This window comes from Micromys minutus (genome assembly GCF_963924665.1).
Source record: "Micromys minutus genome assembly, chromosome: 3".
NCBI classification, from domain to species: Eukaryota; Metazoa; Chordata; class Mammalia; order Rodentia; family Muridae; genus Micromys; species Micromys minutus.
In genome coordinates, this window is record NC_137972.1 from 58,873,295 (window position 1) to 58,887,669 (window position 14,375).

General features: G+C 36.3%; 1 protein-coding gene across 1 annotated transcript in view; it reads left to right on the forward strand.

Annotated features, from left to right (window-relative positions):
• Positions 1-10,217, forward strand: part of LUZP2 (leucine zipper protein 2) — a gene marked incomplete at both ends in the record, with an annotated part of 401,913 nt that extends 391,696 nt beyond the window's left edge. Inside the window, 2 exons of the mRNA XM_080914040.1 lie at positions 9,142-9,219; positions 10,113-10,217. Of these exons, the coding sequence (XP_080770166.1) occupies positions 9,142-9,219; positions 10,113-10,217 (183 nt within the window). The remainder of the gene's footprint in view (positions 1-9,141; positions 9,220-10,112) is intronic.
• Between the last annotated feature and the right edge of the window lie 4,158 nt (positions 10,218-14,375).

The window sequence follows — 14,375 nt, forward strand, 5'->3', positions numbered from 1 at the left end:
CAATTTAGATTCCCTCATTAGAGAAATTATTTTGGATCAGGCAATATGGTCAAATGTTTGTCAACTGAGAGACTAGTGTTAGTATATAGGAGGATATTGACAATTTTATATGAGAAATAGAAAAGTGCTGTTTTGTTCATTATGTTCTAAGCATCGTTTCGGTTTTCTCTTCTACAAAAGGTGGACCTGTCAAAGTCCTGTATGTGTGTGTGCATTCAAGCATGCACGCACATGTGTGTGTGTGTGTGTGTGTGTGTGTGTGTGTGTGTGTTAGTATTTTCCTCAACCTCTTCTATTGTTGTATTACTTTATAAACTCTGTCCTTTGACAATTCCTGTAAGCATATAGTTCCATGGCATTATGCATGTGTGTGTGTGTGTGTGTGTGTGTGTGTGTGTGTGTGTGTGTATGTGTGTGTGTGTGTTAGTATTTTCTTCAGCCTCTTCTACTATTTTATTGTACTCCTTTGTAAACTGCAGTCCTTTGACAATTCCTGTAAGCATATAGTCTCCTGGCACTGTTTTTACTGGCACCAATGAGACCATTGTCTCTTGTATTCCTTCAGCAGATGTCGGGCTTTCATGTTTCAACCTTCCAGAAGGTGTAATTCCTAGTGTAGAGGATGCTCAGTTAGAGCGGCAGACCTATAAACAATGAACTAGATAAATTGCCCTGGTATAAGAAGGAAGAATTAGTGGCACAAGATGAATGTCAGCTTTCAAGTTCTAAGTCAGAATTCTAATCTGTGAATTCAGAATGCTATCACCCAGAGAACACTTTGAAAATATGGCTGCACAGGACATTCCAGAAACATTAGCTCAGCATTCAAAATACTCCAGGTAACTTTATGCTACAGGTGAATTTCCTTAAAAGTGGTTTTTGAATAAAAATAATCCCAAAATTTTCTGGAGACTTTATTCACATTTTGAACAATTATTTGGAGTGTCCCAAATAAATAAAGCTGAGGGCTTTTGTAAACTTTCTGACATGGGCCTAATAAATGCTGTCTCAAGTCAAACAATCCTATTGCCCTATGGCTTGTGGAATATAATTCAATGAACATTGCTTTAGGAAATATGTAGTCCCTGTTATACAGCGTCCAGTAACAAGTTATCTGATTATATAACTCTAGTTATATATTAGAATGGTAACTTCTATATAAGCTCCTGCAGTAGTGGTAACAGATTTTATGTGAATTTGTCATTTATTATTTTATAGTTTAATATATGCATTCATATATGCATGAACACATATATATGTGTGTATGTGTGTGTGTGTGTGTGTGTGTGTGTGTATATATATATATATATATATAACTGTAGGACTGTGATTAAGGACTGAGAGGCTCTAATATGGTTATATTGATCTTAGTCATTGCTAAGCTTCCAAGAGAATGCAAGACAAACACAGAGCCTGGGTAAGAACCATTATAAGCACCGAGGAAGGACTCGAGGTCTTCTTTCTGCAAGTCACATTTGAGAAAGGCAGACTTCTGACTTCTTGCAATTAAGCAACTGAGTGTTCATGTACTTTCAGGTCTGTGACAACTATTCTTGAGTGTAGCTGTCTTAAGTCAGAATAGCATGAGTTGTGTTAAGAATTATGAAAGTGCGGCAGCCATTTTAGTCTAGCATTGTAAAAATAATTTCAACATCGTTATACATGCAAAGGTAAAGTCAGTCTCCACTTTTTTTGTACAAAACTGACAGAATTTGATTTAAATTATTACTGAAAAACACAAGAATTACCTTCTGTTTCTTTGTTCTGTGCTCATTTCTATATTATTTCCAAGAATTAGAATTGCAGTCCCTAATGATCCTTTTACCTTTTCCAGATTGTGCTATAGTGTGAGGGTCCATATCACTATTTGGTTGCTTAGCCAGTGTCTCTAGCTGCCATATTTTTATGCAATAACTACCCTTATACAATAAGTTTTTGTCTCCTTCATCAAAACCTAATTTAGTGGTTCTCAACCCTACTAATTCTGTAATCCTTTAATGCAGTTCTTTATGTAGTGGTGACCCCAAACAAAAAATTTCATTGCTAGTTCTTAACCGTAATTTTGCTACTAATGTAGACCTTAATATAAATATCTGATAGGCAGCATGTCTGAGATATGTCCAAAAGAGCAGTAACAACCCACAGTAGAACAATTGAAATAATATATTATATTAAGGGCTAATTCATCTTTATATTAATAATTATTATTCAAATCATAAATTGTCTTTATAACTATATCTGAATTTCCATCTGAAATTGTTTATAATTTAGAATTACATTATTTCTGAGGTTAAGAAGCCTAAAACCTGACTTAGAAAACCTCATCGTCTGTAATTTTCAAATACATTTCTATTTATGTGCAGTATGACCTCACCACAACAGAGATGAACATAGTTGATTAAAATGCAGAAGAAAGAATAAAAATATCAGTCAAATATGAAAGGTGATTTTCTTTAATCAGAAGTTTCTGAAGCAGAATTACCAGGTAACGTGGGTAGCTATGAGTGATCAGATAATGAAAACTCACATTTTGGACTGAAGGTAGGATGTAGGGTATTGGAAGGAAAAGCGATCTTCAGGCTTATCCTTGGAGATCGAGAGACACATGGGGGAAGCAGATGCAGTTTCTCAGTGCATGGTGGTGTGTGCTTGATTCCTGCTGGTCACAGACCACACTGCAAAGCACGGGGAGAATGGGATAGGGAACCTACAGCTGAGTCTCAGCAGTGCTGGTCTTCACACTGCCTTTTGTGGCTTTATTTTATGTACCTTTTAACAATACAGGTGATAGTGATGGATTTCCATATGGCTAAGGATCTCTTGACCAGTCATTAGTATGCCCAGGATCCAGCTATACACATTAACACATTTGTAAGAAGTATCTTAGAATACATGTATTGGACTAAGTCCTACTAGAATGTCTACTGTCAATTTTTGGTGCTAAACCCTTGAGAAATCCTGAAGCAGCTTTCAGGCATATCAATTCACTTTTTAAATGGCTTCAGTTAGATGATACCACAATATTGGATAAAACTGGGAGAGCAAAGCCTGTTTTCTCTGAATCTCATTTTCCCACAGCTATTAGTAAGTCACATACTAAGAATTAAGGACATTTTGCATTTTGTTTTCATTGTAAGGAATTTATTTTTACTAGTATCTATTAAACTTTTATATCTTTATACAATACTTATTTTGGGGTTTTTTTGTGAATTATTGAAAACATGCCCCATTTATTCTGTGTCATTTTGTTATTTTGAAACATAATTTCCCTACATATCTCCTGCTGAATTAGAATTCACCATATAGGCCAGAATAACAGAAAACTCGTGATAATGCTTCTGTTTCAGCCTAGAAGTTCTGAGATTATGGAGCTCAACCACCACACATGATCACCGCACAGATTTCTAAGATCAACACTGAGCTTTACACGTGTCCTTTGTACATTTTACATGGGGAAAACTGAACCCATCCAGACACCCACATCTACTCTTTTTCACAAAACTTTAGTACTACATACTACTCTTCCTTCCATCCCTGCTCATTTCCTTCAGGAAAAAGAAATATGCTATGTGAGTATTATCTTCTCACAATGCCAAGGCTAATATTAAGCTTTAACTTATAATTGGTACCATGCATCCACAGAATTCTGTTGACACAATGTAATATAACAAGTATTAATCTAATTGTCACTATTTTATGTCTCTGGTTAATATGGTTTTACTCCTTCACTGTTTTTTTGTCAAATTGAACTCTTTTAGGAAATATGAATGTACATAATTGTCTTCACCTTTGAAAACTACAACACTTCTGATGATTCCTTTTAAAAACAAATCACCAAAGAGTAGCAAATATAACTTATGTGATTTGAAAACTAAATATTCAGATATACTCAATAACTTTTTTTTAATTTTCCATAACTCCTCCACAGTCTCCAAGAGGATGTCCCCACCACATTATCCCCATCCCACTAGATGCCCCCTACTCCCTGGGGCCTCGAGTCTCTCGAGGGTATACTCAACTCTTTAAAACTCCATTAACAACCCTCTACAAGGAAGGAATAAAACATGAGAAAAGGTAACTCTGAACTTGACAAGGACATCTGTGGATCCTGTCATTCTGGCATTCTGCTCAAATTAATTTAGTTGTTCTTTGATTCCAATCTTCCCTTTCTCCTTGCATCTTCCTTGAATCTTGCCTTTCATCCATTTTAATAGCCCTCTGAACATTTGATAGTAGCTCTTTACATTCTAGCAATCTTTGCATATTTTCCTGCATAAATTTGTTAGTATATATCTCTTAAAGGAGAATTGGTTTTAGTCATAAGTATTTATAAAATTTGTTATAGCATATTTGATATTGTACATGGAAAACCCAATTATTAGAAAAATATAAAAACTTAAATGGCTATTGTGTTAGTCAAATGCAGTTAGGTGTGTCCAGAAGAGATGCAGTTTGCATGTGCATCTAAAATCCTCCATAGACAAGAATACTAAGGTATGGAACATTCCTAAATATTTTAAGACAAGTTGCTTAGGAGACATCTTGTGGTCTTTGCTCTATGACCCAAAGAAAAGTCAGCTGGGTGGCCATACACTACTACTCTACCATAAAGGTGAAATGTTTTGGCAAGTTCTGACTTGGCTGGGAGAGACCACTACCCCCACCCCAGACACATGCATACCAAGACAGTGACACAGTTCAGCCATGGAAGTAGAGAAAGAGCTAGAAGGTTCTAAGCAATTGGATCTTTGATATATCTTGTTCTCTCCCTCCCTCCTTCCCTCCCTCCCTCCCTCCTTCACTCCCAACCTCCTTCCCTTCCTCCCTCCCTCCATCACTCCCTCCTTCCCTCTCTCTCTGTCTCTGTGTCTCTGTCGCTCTGTCTCTCTCTGTCTTTCTCTGTCTCTCTTTCTCTCTCTCAATTTGGAAGAGCCTTTATAGCAGGAGATCTGGATAAGAGATGGGTATTTTTCTCATTTGGCTTGCAAGAACAACAAAGAAGCAGCTGGCAGGATTCAGAAAAAAAACAGTATTCTAGGAAAAAGAGCTAAGGAGTCCTCTTGTGTCTGGAGTAGCTCAAGAGAAAGGCAGATTAGCTCCATAGAGTGACACAGGAAGAGATTTCTAAAGACCTAGCAGTTTAATTATGGGATCAGGCTTGTAGCATGTATACAGTGAAGAAAATTAAATTGCATGCTGAGCTAACATGGTTTTACTTCAGTTTACCCTTTGCATATCTTTATTTGTATAAATACTAGATAATTTAAATAGTTATAAGAATTAAACAAGAACTTTCTTTAAAGCCCTTATCTAAGAAACTCTCAGTATTACAGTAGCAATGAAGATGATAACAGAATGGTGAATATTCCAGACACACAGACACACATTTGCAAGTACATTTTGGAGCACAAAAATACACATATGAGACACACACATAAGTATGTGTATATCCACATACATATTCAAATACACATGCACTAGCGAGCATGCACACACACACACACACACACACACACACACACACACACTGTATTTAATAGTCATGATAAAAAAAGAAAATCTGTGAGTCTGTGTAGGTGACTGCAGGAATCATAAAAGAATGCAAAACAAAGTAACAGCACAGCAGCTTTGCATACATAACCTCCAGAGACATTCAGTGAAAAGGATGCTTATGGAACCGACATAATTTACAGACTTTCACTGACGAGGACCATAATGAAGAGAAGCCATTTCCTGGGCTGAGTTCTATGAAATACAATTTACACTTCTCTAGATTCCAACACAGAAGAAGCTTTTGTCTGTGAACTATTGTTGAAAAAGTAAGTGTGGACCGGCAGAAAATTTACAATAGAATTTTCTCTTGGTAAGAACCAGATTCCTCAGACATATTACTGTTTGACCTGTGTATTCCCCAATTCTCTCAGTTATCATCCTTACATGTTATCCATGGTACATCTCCACACATGGTCCTATTTTTGTTTCTCCCCTCTTTTCTAGAAATTTTCCCTATAAATGATGTAATCATGACTCAAGGTTGGTTATCCCATTGCTGTTTGAAAATGAAATGGCAAGGCATTTAAATAACCAATAACCAATCTTTTCTTTATTAGTAATATGTCAGATATCTTTCTGTGAGTATTATAGAATGCTCCTCTATAGAATCTCCCTGTAGAAAATGAAGTGGCTAATGATTTAACTATAATTCCAGCATTTCTTCCATATAGCTTTTCTATTATGCATATATTGATAAAATATTCAATAAAAATAGAGCTCCTATAAAAAAATAACCTTATCTGGTCATGCAGAGAAATCAGGCATGTGAACATTTTAAAGGATCGTGTATTTCAATGTTCCTATCCTTTGTCTTAAAGGATCAACAAAATATTAATATGCTGCATATGCATGTAAAAACAATCCAAATGCTACAGTTTATTTATATGGTGCTGACTGAGCAGGCATGTAACTAATCCTTGCTACTATTAAAATGAACCAAGGAGGGAATAAGAGTATGATTTCAAGACCAAATAAAAATAATTTCTATGATGGCTAGGATCTAAAATTCAGGTGACAGCAGATGTTGGTGAGGATGTGGAAAAAGAGGAACACTCCTCCATGTTGGTGGGTTTGTAAACTGGTACAACCACTCTGGATATCAGTATGACAGTTCCTTAGAAAATTGAACATAGTGCTACCTGAAGACCCAGCTATTCCACTTCTAGGTCCAACACATAACAAGGACACCAGCTCCACCATATTCATAACAGCCTTATTTATAATATCCAGAAGCTGGAAAGAACCCAGATGTCCTTCAACAGAGGAGTGGATACAGAAATTGTGGTACATTTACAGAGTGAAGTACTACTCAGCTACTAAAAACAATGACTTTATGAAATTCTTAAGCAAATTGATGGGACTAGAAAATATCATCCTGAGTGAGGTACCCCAATCAAAAAAAAATACACCTATGGTATGCACTTACTGATAGGTAGGTATTAACCCAAAAGCTTGGGATACCCAAGGTACAATTCACAGACCACATAAAGCTCAAAAAGAAGGAAGACCAAAATGTGGATGCTTCAGTTCTTCTTCGAAAAGGGAATAAAATACTCACAGGAGGAAATACAGAGATAAAGTGTGAAGCAGAGACTGAAGGAAAGAGCATGCAGAGACTCCCTACCTAATGATCTATCCCATATACAGTCACCAAACCCTGACACTATTGCAGATGCCAAGAAGTACATGCTAACAGGAGCCTGATATAACTGTCTCTTGAAGGGCTCACCCAGGGTCTGACAAATACAGAGGCATATGCTCACAACCAGCCACTGGACTAACAACGGGGTACCCAATAGAGGAGTTAAGAGAAAGGATTGAAGGAGTTGAAGCGGTTTGCAACGCCATAGGAAGAACAACAATATTGACCAACCATATTCCCCAGAGCTCCTGGGGACTAAGCCACCTACCAAAAAAACACACACACATAGAGCGACCCACAGCTCCAGCTGCATAGGTAGCAGAGAATGACCTTGTCAGAAATCAAGAGGAGGAGAAGCCCTCGGTAGAGGGCCCAGTGTAGAGGCCAGGGCGGGGAGGCAGCAGGGAGTGGGTGGGTGAGTAGGGAAGCACCCTCATAGAAGGAGAGGGAAGGGGATGGAATGGGGACTTCTGGAAGGGAAACTTAAAAAGGGGATATCATTTGAAATGAAAATTTAAAAAATATCCAATAAGAGAAAAGAAAAACTTATTTCTCTGAAGGTGAAGGATGAGATGAAGGAAAGGAACATGATGCTTGTTTGTGGTTGAGATGTGAACCATGTAAGAGTCACTTCACTCTAAACCTGAATTACATGCGCTTGACCCAGCTAAACAATCTCAGTGGCATCATCTGAGAATCAGGACAGAAGAAAGCTACACGAGGTCCCTGACCTGAGTTTTCCTAGAAGAGAGACTGCATCAGCGGATGTTGAGAGCTGCCCAGTGTCTGCATATCCTTAAATGCTTAGCTTTTGTTTCACAGATGGAAAAGACTAAAGAGAGTCTGCACCATCTTACACTGACTTACTTCATCTTAACCTTTGTACATAATCGGAGAAAAGGGCAAAAAGGAAGGAACAAGTAAACAGAAGGGAAAGAAGTGGGGAGGAAGAATCAGTGGTAACGTTGCTTAGTACAAAATGAAAGCTCTCAGGAACTGTTGCCATTGTCAACAGCATCTTTTTCTTCTTACATTGCTTAGGACTAAATGGGAACAAATTATTTCTTGCATCATAAATTATAGGGATATTTTAGACACAGAAATTTTCCCCTTTAAAATCTAGCAAAGTATTTCGCCAGACATATTTAAAGCTTAAGAGTTCTCACTGCTTTTCCAGAGCACCTGGGTTTGATCCCTAGCTCCCACAGATGACTTACAACTATCAATGACTCCAGTCCTACGGAGTCTAATGACCTCTTCTGGACTACTTGCAAGCACCAGACACAGACATACAAAATTTAAATCCCTTTCTGTCTAAAAAAATTTCAAGATTCATTTTTATTTTTATTTGAAAATACGTGTGTGTGTGTGAGAGAGAGAGAGAGAGAGAGAGAGAGACAGAGAAACAGAGACAAGGACAGAGAGACACTTCTGTGCCCAAGCTTGAAGAGGCTATGGAATTCATTGAATCTTCTGGAACAAAAGTCATATGTAAATGTCAGTTACCCAACATGGGTGCTTGAAACTGAGCTCTGGTTCGCATAAAGAGCAGCAAGAGCCTTTAACTATTGAGGAGTCTCTCTAGACCCCTGCCATAAAATATTGATGTCCCTGCAGGCACATTCACCATTGATGACTGATTTAAATCTTAGGGTTCAAATGCATCACAGATAAAATATTTCTTTAATCTTTTCCTTCTTATAAATGTTTCCCCCTTAGAACTGAGCCTATTCAGAGCCAGTGATAGAAGAGAAGCCATCCTATGAGATGCTAATGACCCAGACCTTGCTCCTTGGAACCCATTCAATTGAGAGGATTTTTGCCCTTCGTTTTTAATATATATTGACTTGGTGGAAAGTTCTGAATAGGAATAATCCACAATGAGTTTTCCATCGCCTTTCTTTGTTTAATTTAATGAATCTGACCTATTTTTAATTGTTTGACAGGAGGGGATCTCCTGTTTGGTGAAGCATGAGGGAGAGCCCCAAAGTAACAAAACAGCAGAACCAGAGTCTACAACACAGGTATTCCCTTCATAGTCTATTTGACTTTCATTATAACCAGAAGGTCCTTCCTGTACACACCATACTGCAGGGCAATTCTTGTCTATTTTGTTTAACATAATTTACTCTGTGTATGTGTGTTTAAAGGGGCGTGGGGGAGACGGTGAAGGGAGCATGCCATGGCTTTTACGTGCAGGTCAAAGAATACTATTAAAAAATTCTATTCTCTTTCTACCATCTGAGATCCAGGCATCAAAGCCAAATTACCTGTCTGATATGCAATTTTAAAAGACATGGAGGGAGCTCTTATATTGTCTAAAAGAATGTACATAGTTCCTTCGGCCAGCACCCTTGAACTTAGTACCTGCCAGTAAAGATTTGAGTATACCTATGTGAAGTCCTGTAAAGATAGGGAACAGGTCCCTCCCTCCTGGCCCCTGCTTTTTGCTTCCAGACAAGAAAGTAAAGAAAATTTAACAGAGAATTAAAAGCCTATCCATACTTTTTTTGATATGAGAGAGATTAAATTTGACTAGGGAAGTGGAGTATATGTAAAAAGTAGTCACCTTCCACAAAAATAAACACCAACTTCACCTGCAAAGGTTTATTTTGGTTTCACATATACAGTGTTCAATAAACGATAAAATATTATATAATAGCAACATTCAGGAATTTTTTTAGGGTTTATGATTTGACCTAAGTTTTCTCATAGTAGCTTTTGAAGGATTGTACCAGTTGTCAGCACAGTATTTACATTTGGTAAAATTCTGAATATATGTTTAGTTTGTGGCTTTCCTTATGCTCTAGAAAGTATTTCTTTACATTACCTTTGCTGTCCCACTACAATTTTGTATTTTTCCCTTAAATGTGCCTGGTTTGGTACTTCTAATTGTCTTTTCTGTATTGTTTGGCAGAAATTACAAATGCCTCTTTGTTCTGAATGTGAGGAGAAAAGAGGCCCAGAAAAACCATCAGCCAGTTTCGATGGGACTCCAGCTAGAGAAGAAAAGCTACTGTGAATCAGGGGGCATGGGATCCAAAGCTTTCATGCCATCAACACGTTTCTAGAGTTCAAGCTTAATGCGACCACCACGTTTCTAAAGCATGCAACTTTTACAAAACTTTGTGTAACTTTATAATGTGGACTACACAGTTTCCAAAAGATTCCAGGATTATTATGAACCTTAGCAATAATCTAATGAAAAGGATTTCTTCTCTCACACATATCTAACTGTCTTTAAAATTACCCAGTAAAAATTGATCTGTTTTCAGCTAAAATACAGCTGCAACATGTTTTCTCTTTGTGCAGATATCTAGTATTTCTAAGGTCTAGTTGGTACCATCAACTGGAAGATGATCAACTATGAGTCCTGGTGTTTTTAAAATCCAAATTCCAAACATATAAAGATTTGGTCCACAGTGGCTATCTGGTGTCATTTCTTCCAAAGTTGGAATTTGCAGACCAGAATACATTAATTTAGATATTTATTGCTTGGCTTATTATATTGACTTAATAACCCTTTGATATAAATTATGCCCAGTTAATTCTGTTAATGATAAATTAAAAGTTATCAGAATTCATTAGTTACATTTAATATGATATAAACCCAAGGCTTTTTGATTTTTAGAATGAATGACAGCTATCTTTCATGGCAGTTTTTAAATTTTAAAACATTCTTTGTGCATATTCACTGATATTGTTTCAAGATGTGAATCATGATGTCTGAAGAGCCAGATTTATTTTTTCTGGTGTTAGATGATAAAATGTTAGATGGAAAATTTTCTAAAATATTAACATGCAAAAAAAATCCATGGATATTTTAGAATGGACATTTGATTAAGGCAAAATAATAAGGAATAGTTTTTTTTTAAGCAATGATGTTTTAGCTTTGAAAACAGGATTCTATATGAGAAACTCATTTATCAAAAGAGTCAGACTATGGCATAATAATACAAAACTCCTAATCCATAAAGATGGACATATAAATGATAATATATTCAAACACCACTTGGCAGATAAAACTGACCAATGGATGAAGTCAGAGAGTCCACACTCACTGAGTGCATTCACTTCTGCTGATTGAACACACTTTGAAAGTACAGGGGGAAAAAAAGATAAAACCACTGGCTGTATAGAATTAATCTGCCAAGCCCCAATTAATGCCTTTAGAGAACATATACCAGACTAATAAGAAATATATTAAAGAAAATCAGTAGGACTTAATTTCTAGAATCTAATGCCATGTATGTGGTGTACCCAAAGAAGTTTATTGAGCTCTAGAGTTGGATAAACCCGATGGCAGAGAAAGGAATAGCATCATGCATGAACTCTACACGCAGAGTAGTTTTGTGGGTTCTGTCAGCATTTTTACTCTTAAAGGGAGGATAAGGCTGGGAATAACCCAGCTGTCCCTCCCCTGAAGAATGGATACATAAATGTGGTTCAATCATACAATGGAGTACTACTTAGCTACTAAAAAGTAGCATTCCTTAATTCTACCCAGTTCAAGGGGATCTGATGATCCCTTGTAGCCTCTATGGGCATCAAGAACTCACTTGGTGCACAGAAATATATGTGGAAAGAACACCTGTGTACCTTTTAATAAATCTGTAGTCACATTAAAGAAAAAAAAATCATAGAATTTTTTTAGATGAACTTACCAAGATAAAATATAAGACCAGGAGACAAAATCTGTACTCACCACATATCCAGTTCCATATCACTCCACCCCATACAATATTAAATTTCATACAATATTAAATTCTCTTGATAGAATAATACATTTATGCTTTGCTTTTTTTTTGAAGCAAAATCGATTTTTGAAGAAAAAAGATGTGTCAAGTAAGGCTCAAAATTAATACACAGTGAATTATGACCTTGAACTCTATAGCCTCCTGGCTCTGTTTCCCAAGGGCTGAGAGTTTCAGACACACACCATCCCTACAGTAATGGAAACCACTCATTGAGTTTTAACTTAAGATTGTTTTCCACTCTTATTTAGGGCATTGATTTCCTGCCTCATCCATGTGGATCCCACAGGATGTTAGTCACTTGTTCTTCCCATGGCTGGTTGTGAATATCTGGGGCTCCTTGTAGGAATGACTGGATAAGGAGTTCTAAGTTGGAGCAACTTTGTTTTCCAGGGTTGTTTGTTTGTTTGTTTTCTCTTTGCTTCTACTTCCTGTTCTAGAATGGGATAATACAATCAGTTTGCTTTTCTCAATTCTTGGAATGATAAAATGTGTTTTAACAATAGGGTAAAATTTCCTCCTAAAATGTATGCATTCTTGTATATCTACAGGTTTTATCTCTAGGTTGTGTGTCATAATATTTACTCCTATGTTTGAAAGAGACACCGTAAGAGCAGGAAGTTTTTTTTTTTTCTAGCCACTTTTAAGGAACATTACAAAAGTCCATTTAGTAGTTTGATAGGGTTACTTTTAATATGATTTGAGGTTTTTCTTCATGTGTTTTGTCTCTCTTAGGCTTTTTCTTGCTTGGAGGTTGGAATTGAAATATTTAAACTATTTTCCTTACCTGTCTTCTACTCTTTTTAACGACCAACTTCACAATAGACATCGTTTGAAGAATTAATAGGAAGACACTGACCATTCTTATCTGAAAAAAATATTATCTGATATATTTACATGGTGTGATTCCGTTATATACTTGCAAAATTAAGTGAAGAAGTACAGCTTGGAGTTTATACACTGTCCATCGATTGCTGTTGAGGACTTCCCCATGTTTTCTAATGAAATAACATATTTAATATGTCCTTCCGCAACAGAGAACAAATTTCTCTATTTTATAATACTGTGATATAATAACAACTCAATTTAAAGTGTGAATCAAAGACAATGTATTCATTTGTAAATTAGAAAACTTTTGAACTCTGTCTTTTCTTTTATGTGCATAAACCATGTCAATAAACTAGTGCCTCAGACCTGTGCTGTGAGCCCTAATGAACGCTGGCTATGTGTATCGATTAGATAGTGCCCAGAAGAAGATGGTTCAGGCATTCATCTGGATAGAAATTTCTTCAAATATCTGAATGCGGAAAATATCAGTGGCTGACTTTGATTTTGTCCTTGAGCAGCTAATTAGCATAGCATTGCTGTTTTATTCACAGTTTTGTTTCATACAAACAAAATGAATTAACATCTCAATACAGTTGAGGTTTGGAGGCACTGTTTTGTTTCATTATGTTTTTATTGGTTTGGTTTGGTTTGGTTTGTATTTTTGTTTTTGGGTTTGTGGAACAGACTTTCCTGTTATAGGTGGTTACTGTATAACTAGACTGAAATTAAATTTGTGAATTGGTATAGCTCAGGAATTGTAATCATCACTAACTGCAGCACAGGAGGTGGATTAATAACTGGCACCATGGAATGGTGCGAGTAATGCACGTGATGGTTTTACATAGGGGACTATACTGGCAAATGCTCTATATCCCCAAGCTATGTATTCATCTGGACTGTGTCATATGGTGGTCAACTATTGAAAATTAAAAAGTGTTGGATGTAGCCTATTTTTCTTCAATAAAACAATTTGTTACAAAGATCCTAATGTATTTTACCTTATGAAAACTTAATGGAACAGCAAATACTACCTGCCTCTATATAACAGAACCCGCAAGGAATACATTGAAATCTCATACTGAAAGCTTCTTTATTTGACAATTCAAATACAGTTTGAGTATTTAAGAAGTTTAATTCATGATGGTGGGACTTACACTTCTTAAATTATTATTAATATCTTTTGTTCCTTACATTTAATTAACAATATATATGACATAGGAGAACAATTTGGTACCTGCTGTAGTCATTAAAAGAAGAATGATTATTGCAAGCTCCATAGATAGTATTCATATATTTTCTAAGAATTAAATAAAGCCTAAGGTAGTAGGAATGATCAACAGAAAGAGTGAGGCACATGTACTGCCATGAAACCCAACCAGACACATTTATTTTTACTAAGAGGAAAAGAAAACTCCCCCTGCAAAAATCAAAACAACAACAACAAAAAAAAAACTTCTTATGTTTTGTTTTCTCTTTTCTTCAGCCTGAAACTCCCTGCCTTTCTCTCTGAAAGGACAATTTGTGGTTTATATTTTGGCTTTAGTCAGAGTGATCACAATATAACTTGCAGGCCAATGTAGTAAGCATATCATTTAGTG